At 38.8% G+C, this 18,500-nt stretch overlaps 1 protein-coding gene across 2 annotated transcripts in view; it reads left to right on the forward strand.

Moving 5' to 3' along the window:
- Positions 1-967: 967 nt before the first annotated feature.
- Positions 968-18,500, forward strand: part of RBBP6 (RB binding protein 6, ubiquitin ligase) — a 36,484-nt gene continuing 18,951 nt past the window's right edge. For both annotated transcript variants that reach the window (XM_063654692.1, XM_063654693.1), the window contains exons 1-4: positions 968-5,457; positions 10,826-10,925; positions 13,731-13,767; positions 18,302-18,346. In XM_063654692.1, coding sequence (XP_063510762.1) covers positions 5,292-5,457; positions 10,826-10,925; positions 13,731-13,767; positions 18,302-18,346 — 348 coding nt within the window. In that variant the 5' untranslated portion in view covers positions 968-5,291. The remainder of the gene's footprint in view (positions 5,458-10,825; positions 10,926-13,730; positions 13,768-18,301; positions 18,347-18,500) is intronic.

Consider the following 18,500-nt stretch of genomic DNA (forward strand, 5'->3'; position numbering starts at 1 on the left):
CAGCCTGGACAACAGAGCGAGATATATATTTTGTCCCTTTTCTATTTATTTATTTATTTATTTTTGATACAGGGTCTCACTCTGTCACCCAGGCTGGAGCACAGTGGCACAATCACAGCTCATTGTAGCCTCAACCTCCCAAGCTCAAGCAATCCTCCCACCTCAGTCTCCTGAGTAGCTGGTACTATAGGCATGCGACACCGCGCCTGACTAAGTTATTAATTTTTTGTAGAGATGGGTTTTTGCCATATTACCCAGGCTGGTCTCAAACTCCTGGGCTCAAGTGATCCTCCCGCCTTGGCCTCCCAAAGTGCTAAGATAACAGGTGTAAGCCACCACTTATGGACTCTTTATTAACAATATACTTCACAATGAAAAAGGGAATACAATGATCTTCATTCTATATTATACCCTATACACCAAAAAAAAAAATCAAATTGATTATGGAGTTTAAAATCATGAAGCTATGTATAAGCTAGAAGGAAATATAGCAAAAAAAACTAAGGTGAGTGCTGAGTGGGCTACAAGCCATTTCTCAAAGCAAAAGCAAAAACCATAAAGGGAAAAAGGTCAATGGACTTTTATTTGTTTGTTTGGAGACAGGTTCTCCCTTTGTTGCTTAGGCTGGAGTGCAGTGGCACAATCATAGCTCACTGCTGCCTCAAACTCCCCGGCTCAAGCTATCCTCCCACCTCAGCCTCCTAAAGTACTGGTATTACAGACATGAGCCACAGCACCCTGCCGGTCAATGGACTGTATTACATAAACTGCAAAAAAATAAAAAATACCCCAACAACTGTAGGCTGAAATATTAAATAAAATAGAAAGGCAACATAAAAGCAATCAACTCTCTGGAGAAAATACATTGTGATGTAAGGGACGTATCTACCTTCTGTGAATTGGACTGACAACACAGAGGCTTAGAATTTGGGTTTTTTTTTTTTTTTTTTTTTTTTTTTTTGAGATGGAGTCTCCCTCTGTTGCCCAGGCTGGAGTGCAGTGGCAAGATCTCGGCTCACCACAGCCTCCGCCTCCTGGGTTCAAGTGATTCTCCTGCCTCAGCCTCCCTAGTAGCTGGGATTACAGGTGTGTGCCAGTGAGCCAGGCTGATTTTTGTATTTTTAGTGGAGACAGGGTTTCACCATGTTGACGAGGCTGGTCTTGAACTCCTAACCTCAGGTGATCCACCCACCTCGGCCTCCCAAAGTAATGGGATTACAGGTGTGAGCCACCATGCCTGGCCTTGTTGGTGCATTTTTAAGATTATATTCAATATACAAGCATAGAACAGCTTCTGTGGGACCAGGCACAAGCTCAGGCCTGTAATCCCAGCACTTTGGGAGGCCAAGGCGGGAGGATTGCTTGAGGCCATGAGTTTGAGACCAGCGTGGGCAGCATAGTGAGGCTCTGACACTACTGAAAAAACTAAAAATTAGCCGAGCATGTTGGCACAAGCCTGTAGTCCCAGCTACTCAGGAGCCTGAAGCAGGAGGATTGTTTGATCCCAGGAGTTCAAAGTTACAGTGAACTGTGATTGCACCACTGCACTCCAGCCTGGGTGACAGAGCAAGACCCAGACTCCAAAATAATACTACTAATAATTAAACAAACAAAAAGAGAACAGCCTTCATGAAATAGATCTCATTCCAACTTCCTGACCTTGAGTAGTTCACTACAGACAGCAGGCAGGCAGCGCTCCTTGGATCTCCCAATTCCGCTTGCTGGAACTGAACTTTTGACATAAGAAAATAAGTTAAGGGGTTTACTAACTGTCTATGGTCAGTGGTATGAGGCTATACTGGGTTTGAGAATGACAAAGGTTTGAAATCCTGGGACCTGGGAGCTCCATAATTGTTACATTATGAGAAGCTTAGACAGGAATGCTTCATTCACCGTAGTATAGTACAAAAGGCTTTTTCAGGGCTTACAAAAATATTGGTAGGGGAGAAAAGCGGCAGGGAGAACAGCTCCATATTACCCAAAGAAAACGGCAAAATTTACAATTCAGCTCACTGAAGAGAAAAGAAAATAAAAAGATTTTTTTTTAAAAAAAAAAAGAAAACTGCAAAACGAAGATTAGTAAAGGAATTCAGTGAAATGGACCAAATGTAGCATTGTGTCAATTAGTCAGGCAACTCAAGTCATAGGCTTATTGCGGGTGGTGAATGCATTTTGACCTGTTTGATGTGATATGAAGTGAGGCCTCTGTAAGTGAGAATACCAAGGTTGAACAAAGTTTTTGGCGGATGAGAACAATTGGACCAATCGACAACATTCTTTCCAAGGACATCCCCCTGCCAGATTAGGTTATGATCCACTGTGTCATATCCTGAGGGTGTGGCCCCCTTTGAGATCCATGATGCACCAGGCTGATTAAATTATGCATTCAGTATATAAAGGAGTCGGCTGAAGACGGGCGAAAGGAACAGACTCACCGCTTCGAAGTGAATTTCATGCTGGTGTGCAGTTTTCTCGTCGAGTTTTTCTCTCGCTAGAGACAGCCCTCGCCCTTTCATTCATACAGAGGCTTTTAAGAAAAAGCAACCAACCTGAAGAGGACCTGGCAGCAATACGTTTTTGTTGAGTTAACAAAGAGGTAAAAGTGGAAGAAACTTGTTATATATGAAAAGTACTGATGTGTGTGGTTGAGTTAAATTGTAATGGTGTCTCTAGCGCTGCCCTTGACTACGGCCAAAATTTTATTGCCACGACATCTCTACGGATCACGTAAAAATGTATCCAGTTATTCAGCACGTATTTATTGAGCACCTACTATGTTCTAAGAGCTGAGGATACAGCAAAAACAAATATAGAGATAAGATCCCTATTGTCAGCTGAAGGTAGGGGTTGGGGGAGATAGATAATTAAAAAGTAAATGTATAACTGTCAACTATCTGCAAGTGCTAGGAAGAAAAGACTAAAGGGATAGAGAAAGATCGCCATCTTATTTTAAAAAGATGGCCTTAGGAAGGCTTTTCTGGCAGGATGATGATTAATTTTAAATCAAGTTCAGTAAGAATTTGGAGTGTGCTTGCAGGAAGTCCCTGGGAAACTCTGCTACTTCTTGGCTATAGGATCTTATTCTCAGTTGCCTACATTCACTGAGCCTAGCCTGTAAAATTCAGAGAGGATGAGGAACATGGATTGTAAACGATAATGACTATCGTTTATGAATGTAATTTTATTATGATTTTTTCTGAATGTAATAACGTCCCTGTGCCCAAAGGAAAAAAAAAATTCAAATCTACTGAGGGGGTTCTTGTTACTGTTCCTGGCATTTGCGCTTAGGAATGGAATTGGGACCCTGCCACTGAGCAGGCATCCCCTTCTGCAAATTCAGAAAGTACATGATTGCTAGCTTCAGTTCCATCATCTATAAATCGGAAATAATGTCATGTTGACCACGTAGGGTTTTTGTTGTTAAATTGACATTTATTGAGCTACAGCTATTAATATTTCGGTGCATTGAGCCATGTCAAGGCACCGGCATGGTCTTAGACTATGGATTTATGTGCATTTATTTAATCCATAACAACCAAGTAAACCAAGTACTATTTTTAATGGCATTTTACAGCCAAGGAGACCCAGGCACAGAGGGGTTAAATCTAGAGCCCCACATCTAGGGATCCAACCCAGACAACGTGGCTGCTGAGCCTGGCAATGTTATTATGCGATCAGCCCTGTGCCTAGCACATAGTAAGAGCTCAATAAATCCGTATGGTGCTAGTGGCTGTTATCAGTTCTTGGCAGCGGCTGCTCCACGATTTCCACTTGTGAAGAGTATAAGGTAGCCAGTTTATTGGAAGCAGCAACTAGGGAGCGCTTGCATAGCAACCACAGTTTTCTGCTTAGCAACCATAATGCTCACTTAAATTGGGAGGCTTAGAGGAGCTGACAGGGCCTGTGGGGAAGGGGGAGTTAGCCGGCCACCCCTAGGCAAGCCATTTTGCAGGGGAAACTGCACGCAGCCCCAGCAAGGCGAGCTCTCCCCACCGAGCCTCCCTGTGAGCCGGTCCTCCTGACGCGCAACCCCCCTCCCTTTTGAAGCAGATGGTTCCTCCTGTTGTCCCTGCTCTTTCAGTTTCCGCGCTCTGGAGTCACAAAGCGCGGGGTCACGTGGGCGGGCCGTGCGCTTTGTGACGACAGCCGCCCCGCCTCTCGGCCCGCCTATCCGCGCACGCCAGCCCCGCCTCGCGCGCGCCGCCCGTGCAATCCCTGCTTAAGAGACCCCGCAGTGGGGCGCTCGTCCGAAGCCAGGCCGCGTCCGCCATAGTGCCTGGCTTGGAGGTGTCGCCGCCACTCGGTGAGGGCCCCCGAGCGGCAAGGGGGCAACACAAAAAGGGAGCCGGAGAAGCCCTAGCCGCTGCCCGGCAGCTTGCGGGCGTGTTCTCGCGGTTCCGGGCCTCAAGGCGACGGAAACGAAAGGCGAGCGAAGCGCGGAGGATCCGGCGAGAGGAAGCGTCAGGGAGCCTCGGCGGTGTCCCCGGGGTCCGCCGAAGCCACCCGGCCGCCGGCTGGGGCCCGGGGTGGTGAGGAAGTGCTCCGAGGCCTCGCCGAGGCCTAGCGCCGGCTTTGTGTCCGAGGCGGCGGCGGCGGCGGGAGGAGGCGGAGCCGGGGGCGGCCTACGGGAAGGCCTCTCCTCCGCCGACCGCGCGTTTTCGGCCTAGGCCGCGGGGCCGTTCGTGGCCTCCGGGGAGCAGGCGCCAGGGGTTTGTGTGCGGTGGGGGCCTGGGCCTGGGCCTGGGGAAGCTGACGCCGGTCGTCCGGAAGCCAGGAGGAGGCGTGAGGCCGCTCGTGGACTCCGGGCCTAGGCCCTCTCCCCTCAACCTTCTCCCGGGGCCTGGGTCACCCCAATCCACGGAGAGAGAGACCTGCCGGGAGGTGCGGCCGCGCTATGGACCCCTGACCCTGTGGGGTCGCTCGGACTCTTAACGTGTGGACTGACCGCTACTGACTGCACCGCCTACCCCCCCGTCTCTGCCGGCCCCTTAGCATGAGCGAGGGGGACCCAGCCGGGTGACATTGTGCCCGTTGGCGGATTCTCGATTTCCCCTCTTCCCCGTCCTCGTCCTCCTCCTCCCCATGAAGTGATTCTGAGTATCGGGGGTTCTCTGGATTATTGTTCTGACGAACCCCTGCTTGTGGTTGGGGGGTATTTAATCTGAGGCTTTAGGGTCCTTCGGTGTCTTTGAGTGTTTTGTGTGTACATATTTTGCTCTTAAAGTTTATAAATATACGTATATTGAGAGTGTCCACGTCTCCTCGCTGAACCTTAGGAATCCCTTGGCACCATGTCCTGTGTGCATTATAAATTTTCCTCTAAACTCAACTATGACACCGTCACCTTTGATGGGCTCCATATCTCCCTCTGCGACTTAAAGAAGCAGATTATGGGGAGAGAGAAGCTGAAAGCTGCCGACTGCGACCTGCAGATCACCAATGCGCAGACGAAAGAAGGTAAGGGCCGCTTGGTCTTAAGATACTTAGTGGCTGGAGAGAGATACTAGCTAGAAGGTGCTTGGCAGGAAGCTAACCGCCATTATGTCTCTAGTGGGACTGTTCGTTCTAGTACTTTGGATACAACTTTCATTGATAGCCAAGGTTTGCAGCAGCTGGCCTTAGAGTTTCACTGGTTTATTTTATTTCTGCATACTTGGGTCATCTGTAACAGGCTAACCCAAAACGTGGAAGCCTGATTATTATTCTCGCTGTTTTTTAAAATGAGGGAGGGAGGAGAGGGCGATAGCTATCTAGACTGTTTGAGTGCTTGTCTTAGGGCGTTTTCTAACTTATTTTCCATCAGGAGGGCAGGAGAGCCTGTGCAAGGCTTGTTTGTTCAATCAGCAAAAAAAAAAAAAAAAAACTTAAAATTTTCTAACCTAACAAAGTTATGGAGTTTGATGGCAAATTTTATGTCCTGCCTTCCTCCCTCCCCGCATTTATTTATTTGGAGTTGCTTGCCTGTGTTGTGGAGAAGGGATCTGAACTTTAATATTTTTGAGGATTTAATCAGTATTGGAATTGTTTTTGGATCTTGAAATGTTCTGATGTCACCGCTCTTGTCTTGTGTGTCAATTCCAGAATTAGTAATACGGCAATTAAGTAGTTAAACTCTTAGTTGATTACATTCTCTTAAGATGTATCAATTCGGTGAAGATCAAAAGTACTGATTTTTTTTAAAGTAGTAGTTGCTAGATTTTACATGACTGTTGATACTAAGGTACTGGAAAATAGGCTGCTACCATAGAGTACAAATAAGCCACTGATAAGAATTGTTAGATTCTTTCTCCTTTTCAAAAGTGTTTGATAATATTGGGAACTTAACAGTAGATAAATGTGACAAGCAGTCTTTCCTGACTGAACTTGTTTTGGTTTCTTTTTCTCAGATCAGTAATGCTGATGTGTATTTTTTTTAGCAGTTCGGTGTTCTAAAAGTTACTGATGGGATGAGAAGAAGTGAAGTTACAATTAGGTTAGGGTATTTTTTTAGTCACTAAATTTTTATCACACTTAAGGTGTGACATGAATTCTTTTAGTTGAAATGGGAGGTCCCCCACCTCCAGCTTGTAGTTTAGGTAGAGTAAATCTTGTCATGTAGAAGACCAGTTTTCCATTTACAATGCAGGCCTAAGTACAATTGTATTAGGTTAAGGAACAGCAGTGCTGGCATATCGTGACTCAAAAATATTAAGGAAGAATTTATTTGCTCAAATGATATTATGTGAAAATACTGTCTGCTTCCCCACCTTTTAAAAACAAGTGTCATATCCTTTGATAATTGGAGCTATGTGTAATCCTCTGCCTAAGGAGAGGAAAAACTGGTGGTGGTCATGAACAGTTGAGAAATAGCTTTATTTAAGTGCCTCACAAGCATCCCTTAACTACAACAGTCACATTTCACAGAACAGATGGGTTTATAAGAAGTTTGGGCCATCTTGATATATTGAGTATTTATGAATGAGAGGAGAGACAATATGAATGGAATTAAAGGATATTAAGGCAATTTTAATCGTCATTTATTCAGGTTTCATATTTTACTAGAGTATTACACAAATGAATCATTAGGGCTAGGCGTTATCCATCTTTTTGACCGAACAATTGAATGCAACTTTTTTTTTTTTTTTTTTTTCCCTGAAACAGAGTCTCACTCTGTCACCCAGGCTGGAGTGCAGTGGCACCATCTCAGCTCACTGCAACCTCCACCTCCCTGGTTTGAGCGATTCTCATGCCTCAGCCTCCCAAGTAGCTGGGACTACAGGCATGCACCACTACACCCAGCTAATTTTTGTATTTTTAGTAGAGACAGGGTTTTGTCTTGCTGGCCAGGCTGGTCTCGAACTCTTGGCCTCAAGTGATCCACTCACCTGGGTCTCCCAAAGTGCTGGATTACAGGCATGTGAATGCAGCTTTAGACTGTGTAAGTTATAGTTGTAAGAATCCTGTCCAGAAATTTAAGGGTTTTGTGACTTTGTGTAACCAATTTTTTTTTCCTGGTCCAGGAAATAAATGATACGTAATTCAAACCCAGAAAGCCAGGAATGTGTTTTTGCCCAGCACATTTTCTTTTTTATATTTATGTGAACTGCCCTTTATTGGAGAAAGCTTTGATGTTCGGTTTGTTAAGAAAAGGGAGCTTTGAGGGAGAAAATGTGTATTTTTTATGCAGTCCTCAAATTAAGAGAGAAAGAGATATTGATGGTAGCTACTTAACTAGTTTTATGGGAAATGGTATCCAGTGTCACAAGGCAGTTGAGTAGAATGCCATTTGGTTTTAGCACTGATATTCAACATATTTACTAAAGAAAACTATGGTAATCTTTTTACCGTAGTTAAGGTCCAGTTTCTTAATTTCATTCTTATAATTTTAAAATCCCTAATCTGCCATGTTTCTATAAAACATTTCCTTACAGTTTTGGAACTCTGTCCATGTTTAGGTCCCTTAAATCTTTTTTTTTTTTTTTTTTTTGGAGACACATCCTCACAGGCAAGGGTATAATGGCACAATTTTGGCTCACTGCAGCTTCAACCTACCAGGCTCAGGTGATCCTCCCACCTCAGCCTCCCAGGTAGCTGGGACTACAGCCACACACCACCATGCCCGGCTAATTTATTGTAATTTTTTTTTTTTTTTTTTTTGGTAGAGATGGGGGTTTTGCCATGTTGCCCAGGCTGGTCTCCTGAGCCCAAGTGTTCTCTTTCCTTGGCCTCCCAAAGTGCTGGGATTATAGGCTTGAGCCACTGTGCCCGGCCTAGGACCCTTAAATCTTGATAAGACTAAAATGCTTGGGTCAGAATTCCATGGATTTAAGACAAGAATCCTGCTTGTTTCTAGACTATATTTCAAAATGAATCTCAAGTAATCTTTGTTATATATGAGAAACTTTTCTACTTTTCTGCACACCGACCCCTAAAAAACAAAACATCCTTCGTTCTGAAATTAAAGTGTGAGAGGTTTGGAAGCTGAATATGAAGTGTTTATAAATGACCCTTATTATCTTTCTTACTCTCCATTTCTCGGATTCATTCTGTTTTTCATTTCATCCATGCCTTTCATGTCTGGGGTCAAAAAAACTGGCAAGCAGAAAGGGTCTTTTGAAGCCAACAGACTGCTTGTTAAGGAGGTATTTTAAATGAAATACCCCCCCAAAGTGTCTTTATTACCCCTAGAAAGATACTTTGAGGGGTAAGAAATCATTGTAATTCAGGTATTTAAAAAGTCAGTTAGAACATCTGTTTTGAAGGGCATTGAGGCACCTTTTAGTTTGACACAGTAGGGTGCTAATCAAATTAATAAGCTGTCTTGGAAAGCTCTTGTGAGTGCATTGAGTTGTTACATATTCAGAAACTTCCTGTCAGGTGTTTGACACTAAGTTTTATTTCTAGAATTAACTTTTAAAAAAATCTAGTCACCCCATGCTCTCAGTTTTTCTGACTCAAAGCTTCCTTGGAATTTGGGACTATCATGAACTGTCCAAGATAAAGATTATAGTCCTACATTGGCAAGCCTAAGTCTAGGAAATTGCCTACCTCTAATTGAATACCTGTGAGATAGCGCCTTCTACTTGAAGTATATAGAAAATAACCCTTGCCTGAACAATTTCATTTATAACAAGGAATACTATTAGCGTTATGACTAAAAATAATTAATATACATTAAAAGCCGAATATGCCTACATATGTGGTAAGCGTAATAATCGGAAGAACAGAGATAGTCACTTTGTGCAGAGTAACTTTTAAGTGAAGCAAGTAAACTTAATGACAATAAAAAGGCCTGGTTGTGTGATTAAAGGAGATGGATACGTTTTTGCATCTCTAGGTAATTTTTCTTTTTGGTAATTTTACACATTCTTTCTTTAGCAAATCTTTTTACCATAGTTAAGGTCCATTTTCTTAATTTCATTCTTATAAAAGTATTGCAAATAGCCCAAGGAGTATAAAAATAGGATCCATTCATCTCCCTCTTGGTTTTCCCAGAAGGTGACATCACTGTTTATCTGGTGACTGAAGCCAGGAACCCAGGGATTCCTCTGTCCTGATTCCTCTTTCTCCTTCATCTCCCCCATATTCAGTCCATCAGCAAGCTTTGTCAGTCCTACCTGAAAACATTCTGTCTTTATTTCTCTCTCACATCATAACACAGGTCATCATTATCTCTACCTGGATTTTTTAGCAGCCTGGTTATTAGTCCCCTGGTTTCTACTCTTGTTCTCCTACAGTTCGTGCTCCACATTGATACCACAGTAGTCTTTTTTTGAGACGGAGTCTCGCTCTGTCACCAGGCTGGAGTGCAATGGCGCGATCTCGGTTCACTGCAACCTCTGCCTCCCAGGTTCATACCATTCTGCTGCCTCAGCCTCCCGAGTAGCTGGGACTACAGGCGCCATCACCACGCCTTCCTAATTTTTTTGTATTTTTAGTAGAGATGCGGTTTCACCATGTTAGCCAGGATGGTCTTGATCTCCTGACCTCGTGATCCGCTCCCCTCGGCCTCCCAAAATGGTGGGATTACAGGTGTGAGCCTCCACGCCTGGCCAGTAGTCTTTTTTTCTTTAACAAAAAGCAAATAATCACTTTGCTTAAAATCCTTCAGTGTCTTCCTGTTGCACTTCAAAACAAAATATAAATCAGTGTATGGTCTATACTTTTCTGTCATTCTTCTCTTTTATTTTCTTAGGCTCTTCAAGCCGTTTCGTGTCATTTTTCCACGTGCTTTTTTTATCCTCTGCCTGAAATAGTCCTCAACCAGTTTTTTTCCCGTATCTGGCTGGGTTCTCAGTCTTTTAAGTATCCAGTAGAAGTTCCTCCAAGGGGCTTTCTTGGAATCAACATTCTATCTGAAGTTGTATTCCACTATTCATTCCTTATTAGAAAACCATTTTCTCTTTATTCATAACGTCATAGTTTAATTTTTAGTCTGTCTTCCTGAGTAATAATTTCTGTGAGTGCAGGGATTATAATACTCAACTAATGTTCAGGGACTAGGAGAGACAGAATATCTTCATTCTGAATAACAGCTTTTTCTCCATTCACATGCTCAGCATTTCGGACTAAACTAAAGAATGACAGTGTTACTGAGATTTGGAGTTCCACAAAAGTAGAAGTGCTAGAGCCAAGAACCTGCTGATGATATTTGTTGTCCTTTGAAAAGAAGCCCTCTTAGGGCTTTGGATGTTTGTTCTGACAATATCAGTAATCTAGTTGCAAGGAACTTGTAGTTATTATATTTAAGTTCATTTCCCATGAAATTTATATTTGAAGTTTTCTAATTCTTGGGTACTCACCCAAATCCCCAAATGGAAATACGATTCTGTCTTTTTATTTACAGAATATACTGATGATAATGCTCTGATTCCTAAGAATTCGTCTGTAATTGTTAGAAGAATTCCTATTGGAGGTGTTAAATCTACAAGCAAGACATATGTTATGTAAGTATCAAATCTCATGTATTTCTCAAAATAGACTTGTTTTTTAGTTTTTTTAATTTTGTGAGAAAAAACTATATTTTAGAACTGAACTCATTACTTTAACCTTAATGAATACATCTTCTCAAGACTGTGAGGATAGTGGGTTTCCTTGGTCGTTTGTTTTTGATTTCCTCCCCCAGTTAAATTGACTTAGCCTGTGGTGAGAGGGCCATTATTAGGAAAAATTTTTCTCCATATATATGGCCAGTATTTACAAATACAAGAAAGTGATATTCAAATTATTTCTGTGCCTTTCTTTGACCACTTTTTTTTTGTGGGGGTTCCTTCAGTTTTCTTCACCACAAAAATTTAGCGTTGTAGACATTGGTCCTAAATATTTTGACAGCATCAAGAGTATTCAGTAATGCTAACATGTACTCTTTATCAATAAGGGGCTTTGGCTGAGAGGCATAAAGTATATAGGATTTATAATCATAGGCACTGAAATCAGGCTTAGATTTGACTCCATTTACTGCTTCATACCAGTTGTGTGACTTTGGACCTTGGGTAAGTCTCTGTGCCTCAGATTCCTCAAAAATAAAAGGGACGTGAGTACTTAACTCTAAAGGGTTGTAAGAATTAAATAGTGTCTGGCACATGCTAAATGCACATTATTGGAGTAGGAAGAGAGCAGTCTCACAACTAGTCTGGAGCTGATATTCATTAACCTGGGACAGGATTAAAACCTTATATCCTTAACTTTCTCTGCTTTCTTGCAATTTCAGTAGTGATAGCAGAACTATAATATGTGAAAAGGGCAGCAACATAGGTTATTTAAAGAGTAGTGATTTTCACTTAGAATTAGGTAGTATTGTTTGAAATTGGAACAAATTATTTTGAGTCAATGAAAAATTCTAGAATTTGCCAGTGCTAGGAAATGGAAAGTGTTCTTGAAATTAAGGTAAAAATAAAGTCATTTCTTGGAGCTTTACCTCATGTGGGCAAGTATTCTAAGATTTTTCTCATTAGTTTGTTGTAAAGTTATATTCCATATCTTAACACTTAGAGGTCCTTTTGTGCAGTATCTTCCATATAGTAGCTAGTTTAAAAAGCTGAATACTTTCCTTGTTGTAATTGCCAAGTGAACTTTTAATGGTGTGTGTTCTTAACGTTAAATGATTCTAAGAATTATATATGTGTGTATATATGTGTGTGTATATAAATATATATATTTTTAAAAATATATATATATATTTTAAAAAATATATATATATATTTAAAAAATATATATATATATATTTAAAAAATATATATATATATATATATATATTTTTTTTTTTTTTTTTTTTCCCTGAGATGGAGTCTCACTCTGTTGCCCAGGCTGGAGTGCAGTGGCGCAATCTTGGCTCACTGCAGCCTCCGGGCTCAAGCGATTCTCCTGCCTCAGCCTCCCAAGTAGCCAGGATTACAGGTGCCCACCACCAAGCCTGGCTAATTTTTGTATTTTTAGTAGAGACTGGGTTTCACTATGTTGGCCCGGCTGGTTTCAAACTCCTGACCTCAGGTGATCCACCTGTCTTGGCCTCCCAAAGTACTGAGATTACAGGCGTGAGCCACCACACCCAGCCTAAAAATTATAAATTTATGGGGAGAATTAATTCCTACAGTCCAGTGTGAAATTTTACTTTAATTTACCAAGTGCTTTTTAAAAAATGGCAAACATATTTTCTGTAGATTTTTTGATAGAAACTCTTAAGAATTATTTGAAGTACATGGCAAAATAAGTTGCCTCTTACACACAGAATTATATGTTAATATACAATATATAGGATTCTGTTTGTAATAAATTTGCCTCATAAAACGCATCTCAGTTTTTTTTTTTTTGAGCAAATACTAGAAAATCAAAGCTCAGTTTTTTTAAATCTCAAATTCCAAATTATACACACACCTAGAAACTCCTGTTAGATGCTAACATTTCGCTATAGTCAAGATACCTTAAACTTTAAGCATTAAAAGGCTATAATCTAGCAACTCAACTCCTTCCCCTTTCCTGTGTGGATTAAAATAATTTCTTTTGGGATTTATGTTTTTTAAACATCAAATTGTCCAGTTCTACACAGCCATTTAAGTCAGTTCTTTTAACTAAAATACTCTGATTATATTGTGTTTTTCTGGGAGTGAGAATTTTTGTTCAATTTTTTTTTTTTTTTCCTTTTTTTAAGAGATGGGGTCACTGTGTTACAGCCCAGGCTAGTCTCAAACTCTTGGGCTCAAGTGATCCTCTCACCTTGGCCTCTTGTTCACTCCTTGATTGTTGTTTTGAGACATTTGAAAAATGAAAATAGCTATCATCCTGGCCCTCCAGATTTGAAAATTAGTTTTGGGAGCACAGCAATGTCTCAGGGATCCAAATTACAAATGTTAACAACAGTGGTCTTCCTGATGTGTGAAAATTTATGCATTCAGAAACTGGGAAATTATATAATTTAAATTTTTCAGTTTATTAAGAATAAACTACGTTTCTAAACAAAAATCCCTATACTGCCTTTCGGAAAACATTTGTTTTAAGTGGCAAGGTACACCTGTTTTCGAATTCCCTAGTATGAAATTTTTTTTCAAACCACAAATCTGTCTTAAAACTGCTCAAAGGTGGTAAAGATTAATCAGAGTAATTTATTCCTTCAGAAATTGGCTGTTGTTAAATATTTATACCAAAGGAAAATTAGGTTCCTAAAAATGTATTATTGAAGATAATGTGTTAAAATTTATTAGCACAAAAATTCATAAATAGCTAATGTTAATTTTTGTTTTTATTTTGTGTTTTAGAAGTCGAACTGAACCAGCGATGGCAACTACAAAAGCAGTATGTAAAAACACAATCTCACACTTTTTCTACACATTGCTTTTACCTTTATAATGTAGCAGTGAAGTAAATCATTTTAGAACTTAATATCCAACTGATCATAGTACATATTGTAAATAAAATGTATTTTGATGACAGCTCAGTTGAATATGGATATATGTGGCATCACTTGCACACTTATTTTGTAGAAATGGGTAATTTGTGCCCGTAACACTGTTTCATATTAAATATGATAGCATTCTCCCTGTATGACATTGTGTTGTACAGTTAATGTATGATCCTTTTTAGACCGTTTAGGTTTTACACTAAGGAACATGATGACATGTTCTACATTTGTCTGTCTATAGTTAGTATTTTGTATGTATGTACAGGCTGTTGTGTGCTTTTTGTTTCTTGCAATAAAAAATGTTTGGAGTGTATATTTTGCCATTTTCACGTTGTATCACTTAGTTTTTGTTAGTTTTTTTTTTTTCCTGCCTGATTTATGGCTTCCAAAAACGCATTAGCAACATGCAAAAAAAGTTTGATGCTTTCTCCAAGTTCAAACACATCATAGAAAAGAGCTTTCCAGAGACCATTGATGCAGCTTTATTATTTAGTCTTGCTTTATTTGGCATTTTGAGCTCCTTCTTTTGTTTACATCTGTACTATAAAGTGAAACCTGAACCTGGGGCCCCCTATGAATATATAACTTGTCTTAGTGATTTTGAGTTTATATAAATTGATTATATTGTTTTCAAAGTTTAATGAGATCTTCCACTTCTATCTAGTTAGTGCAGATGTCCAAATTAAAATATTTCCCTCTTATACTAAAATGCTGCGTTAATTTTAGGCCATTGAAAGCTGTACCTTATCAGAGGTAACTCCCCTTAACCAGGATAACTGGTCTGAAGAAAGTTAAGCTTAATTTTTGTAATCACAGATTAACTTAATTTGTGATACCATTTTAACTTTGAGCTCTTAAGTAAAAAGTAGCAGCATTCCTAAGTTGTGGGGTGAAGCATCTGTTTCGTAACACAGGTCTTATCATAATTGGGTTCTGTAAATGTAATGGTTCTCTAAACATTTTAATGCCCAGGCTTGATATTGTACACAATGCAAGATGTCTAAAATCTTCATTTAGAATTCAAGGGTATTGCTTGCTATTTCACATTATATACTTTTTAAATACTATTGCTCTTTGTATATGAGGCATTTCACTAACCTTGGATCATTGGATCTTAAACATGATAATATAGAATATCTGAACATTGGACTTGTTCTTTAGAGTATATGGCCTTTAGTTCTTGTGGAACTAAATACAGTGATTCTGAGATCTAAAGTCTTAGTGTTTGGGGTTTTTTTTCCTCTTTTTGGATATGGGGTTTTTTTTTTTGTTTTTGTTTTTGTTTTTAAGCATAATGCTGTAAAAACTGTCCAAGCTTATGTTTTGCTGGTGATTGGTTTAAAACTGATTTTTATGTATCCAAATGCTAGCATAAATTAGATTGACTATCCTGGTGACTGTAGTAGTTAATGTAACACATTTTGTATAAAGTACAGTTTATATAGTATTTAAACTAATTCAGATGAAGTTTTATTTCTTGAAAACAGTTATTTCCTTTTTGTTTATTAGCATGTGTATAAACACAAATCACATGTTCATAAATAAAGTTAACATTCTTTTAGCCTTGTGTGTTCCGGCATGTCTGTATTACATTTATAAGAAGCAGTTTATTTAAGCTTATTTAGGTTTCTCTTTTCTTTTCTTTTTTTTTAATACTTTAAAAGTGGCTTTAATTTTTAGGTAGAATTATCTGAAATAGAGATACTAGATACCTTGTTGTCCCCATCATTTATTTGCTTGGGGTACATTTGCTGGCATTTAGGATGAGAATATATTCATCAAGCATAATTAGTGCCCATCTTAGGCGATTTAGAGTCACGTGGATTGTACACATTCACAAAAGCAAAGTAAATAGAGGCGCTAAGCCAAATTTTTCTTATCCCGATTAGTAAAGTAAATGTATAGTTTTGGTAATGGAAGCGAACTCTAATCAAGGATGGATGGCTGTTTCCATATTTCCCAGTCTTGTTTTTAGTCATCCATCCATGTTGATACCCCAAAGCTGGATGTTCTTCTTGCTAACTAAATATCAGAGTTGCATTTTATAGGATTCTTTAACTTCAAAAAGCTAGTATAATTGGCATAAAAGATTTTAGATCCTTGTTCCCCAAAACAAGACCCCTAATTAGGTACAGGGAGGTGGTTTAATTTTAATGTCTACAGTCTGCATCAGTCAGTTTTGTGAGGACTTTAAGTGGCAGATTTTTTTTACCATTAGTATCTTACCAAGGGTCACTATTTTTATTGATGTTTAGTAATACAAATTCCTAATCATTTTTAAACCATTCTTTGTCAACATTTTTTGCTCATTTCTTAACACCTTGCTATATGTAGAAAACATTTGTTTGCTTTTCTAAATCTGAGGTAAATTTGACTTCTTTGTGGACTATAAGATATTTAGGGGCAATAGTGATTATTTGGTGGTAAAAAGGTGATTTAGGTGCAGTTGCATATCTAAAACCACTTCAAAGTCAATAAATACATAATACTAATAAGTTGGCAGAAAGCTTAAAAGCACACAAAAGCCCAGCATAAAAACAAAAAGGATACTATATCTTAAGTGTTAGGAGTGGGAAGATTTTTTTTTTATTCTTAAGTTTTTTAGTTCCAGTGGTAAGAAAGTTAATATAATTGATTTCTTTCCGAGGAAATCATCGGTATTTATATTCTATTTTAGATAGTAATGGGCAATTTTTAAAGACTATTTGTTTTATTGGTTAGAAATGTAGTCTAGATGGTGGTTGACAGCAATTTGTCTAGTCCTTGTTACTTAAATAACTCCTAGTTGGTATAAAATCTTTAAAATAGATTGAGTAGGTCAGAACTTATTTTAGATTAAAAAGAGATATGTATTATTTATAGGTTTTTTTCTACTTACCACTTGAGATTAGTTCTTAAAGGAAAAAAATACTTTAAAGCTGGACAAAAATGATAACCCATTGGCAAATTATGTAGTTATGCATTAAGTTATGGGTTAGTGCATCATGAACTCTTTTATAGTCAGTTCCTTAATGTGGAGCAAAGAACCTTTTGTCTGAATAAACATCCCAGTAATAGCCATCAAACTAACTTTTAAAACCCTAAGATATTTGTGAGATGTATCTTATATTTAGCCAACGTTATTTTTTATTTACATTTATTGAATCCCTACTGTTTGGGCATTGGCTAAGAACTTCATATTGAGACTGGTTACATTTGTCTTTGGGGCTCTTAAGTCATGTTGCTTTTATTTTAAAACTTTTGGTTCTCTGGAACATAGAATACCTGATGAAGACTTTTTTCTTTGATCCAGACATCTTGTTACATTTCTCCATTTTAAATGAAGAGTTCTGACCTTACGACATGTTAACTAAGCAACCCGCTTACTACATAGGAAGCTGTAGGGAAATCATATCTTCAGGATTGTTTGCTAAAGATTTTTTTTTAAAATGATATTAAAATCATTTCAGAGGATCAAATGAAAAAAACTAGTGTTCAATTTAAAATACATTTTTATTTTTATTTTATTTTGAAAGAGAAATGTTTTATTCCTCTTTCACAGAACAGTTTATGAAGGTGGCTCTCTCCTGATTCCATACATCTTTTACACAAAGATGCCTCTTCAAATATGCCCAGTTATCTCCCCCACTTCAGTGTTGGAGAATTGGCAGTTAGTGAGTGGGGCAGAATGCTTAAGACTCATTAAAATACGTTTTTTAAAGCCCTCTTATATCCTTTATATGTACACTTGCTCTGTGTGATTAAATTAACTTTCTTCAAATATTACAGTCCATCATAATAAGTGACAGCTCTGTTGGCCTTCTTAGGGTGCCGTTGTTTTCCCTTTTTTTGACTTAACATCTTTGCCCTGATAAAGCTGTGGTTTCTTTGACAAGAAGCTATTCTTACTCTTTGTATGAGAGAATAAACAAACTTACTCAGACTGAAGAGTATGTTTTCAAAAATAAAAGAAGTAGCAATTACATGGGAGCTGTTATTTATTAAAGCAATTATCTGAGCCCTTAAATGGCTGTTTGTTTTTACAATGTTGTATAATGGCCTTACAGAAAAATTAGATTTCTTATTCTCTCTTCCAGTGTACATTGTCTTGATTATTGTCACATTTAGAGACCATAGAGAGACATGGGACTCCTAGTATTCCGTCAACACTCTGAACAGATTTTCTGTGTGATACATTTTTTTCCCCATTTTTTCATTTTAATTGAGTCCCCTCTTCCTCCCCTCCAACTGATAGCTTTTTATAACTATGTGAAATATCTAGAGAAGAATGAAGTAGGCCGAGCTACATTTTCAAGCTTAACATAACATTCTTTAGAAAACTAAGAAAATGCCCAATATTTCAACATTAAGTGTCAATAGGGGCTAAATGATCACTTTAAGATGTTTTCAGTTTGGAACTTGAATGTGTGTTTAATTTTTTGTGAACAGATTGATGACTCTTCCGCGTCTATTTCTCTGGCCCAGCTTACAAAGGTATATATATATTCTTGAAAATATAAGTTTTTTTCTAACATCATATTTTTTTATGTGGAACGGTTTTTTAAGAGGGGTTGGGGGAGGATATATTTTGCAAAAGCATTGTACATATTATTACTATCCTGTAAAGAGTAGTTGCTGTTTTGAGAAG

This window comes from Pongo pygmaeus, chromosome 18 (assembly GCF_028885625.2).
Source record: "Pongo pygmaeus isolate AG05252 chromosome 18, NHGRI_mPonPyg2-v2.0_pri, whole genome shotgun sequence".
NCBI lineage: Eukaryota > Metazoa > Chordata > Mammalia > Primates > Hominidae > Pongo > Pongo pygmaeus.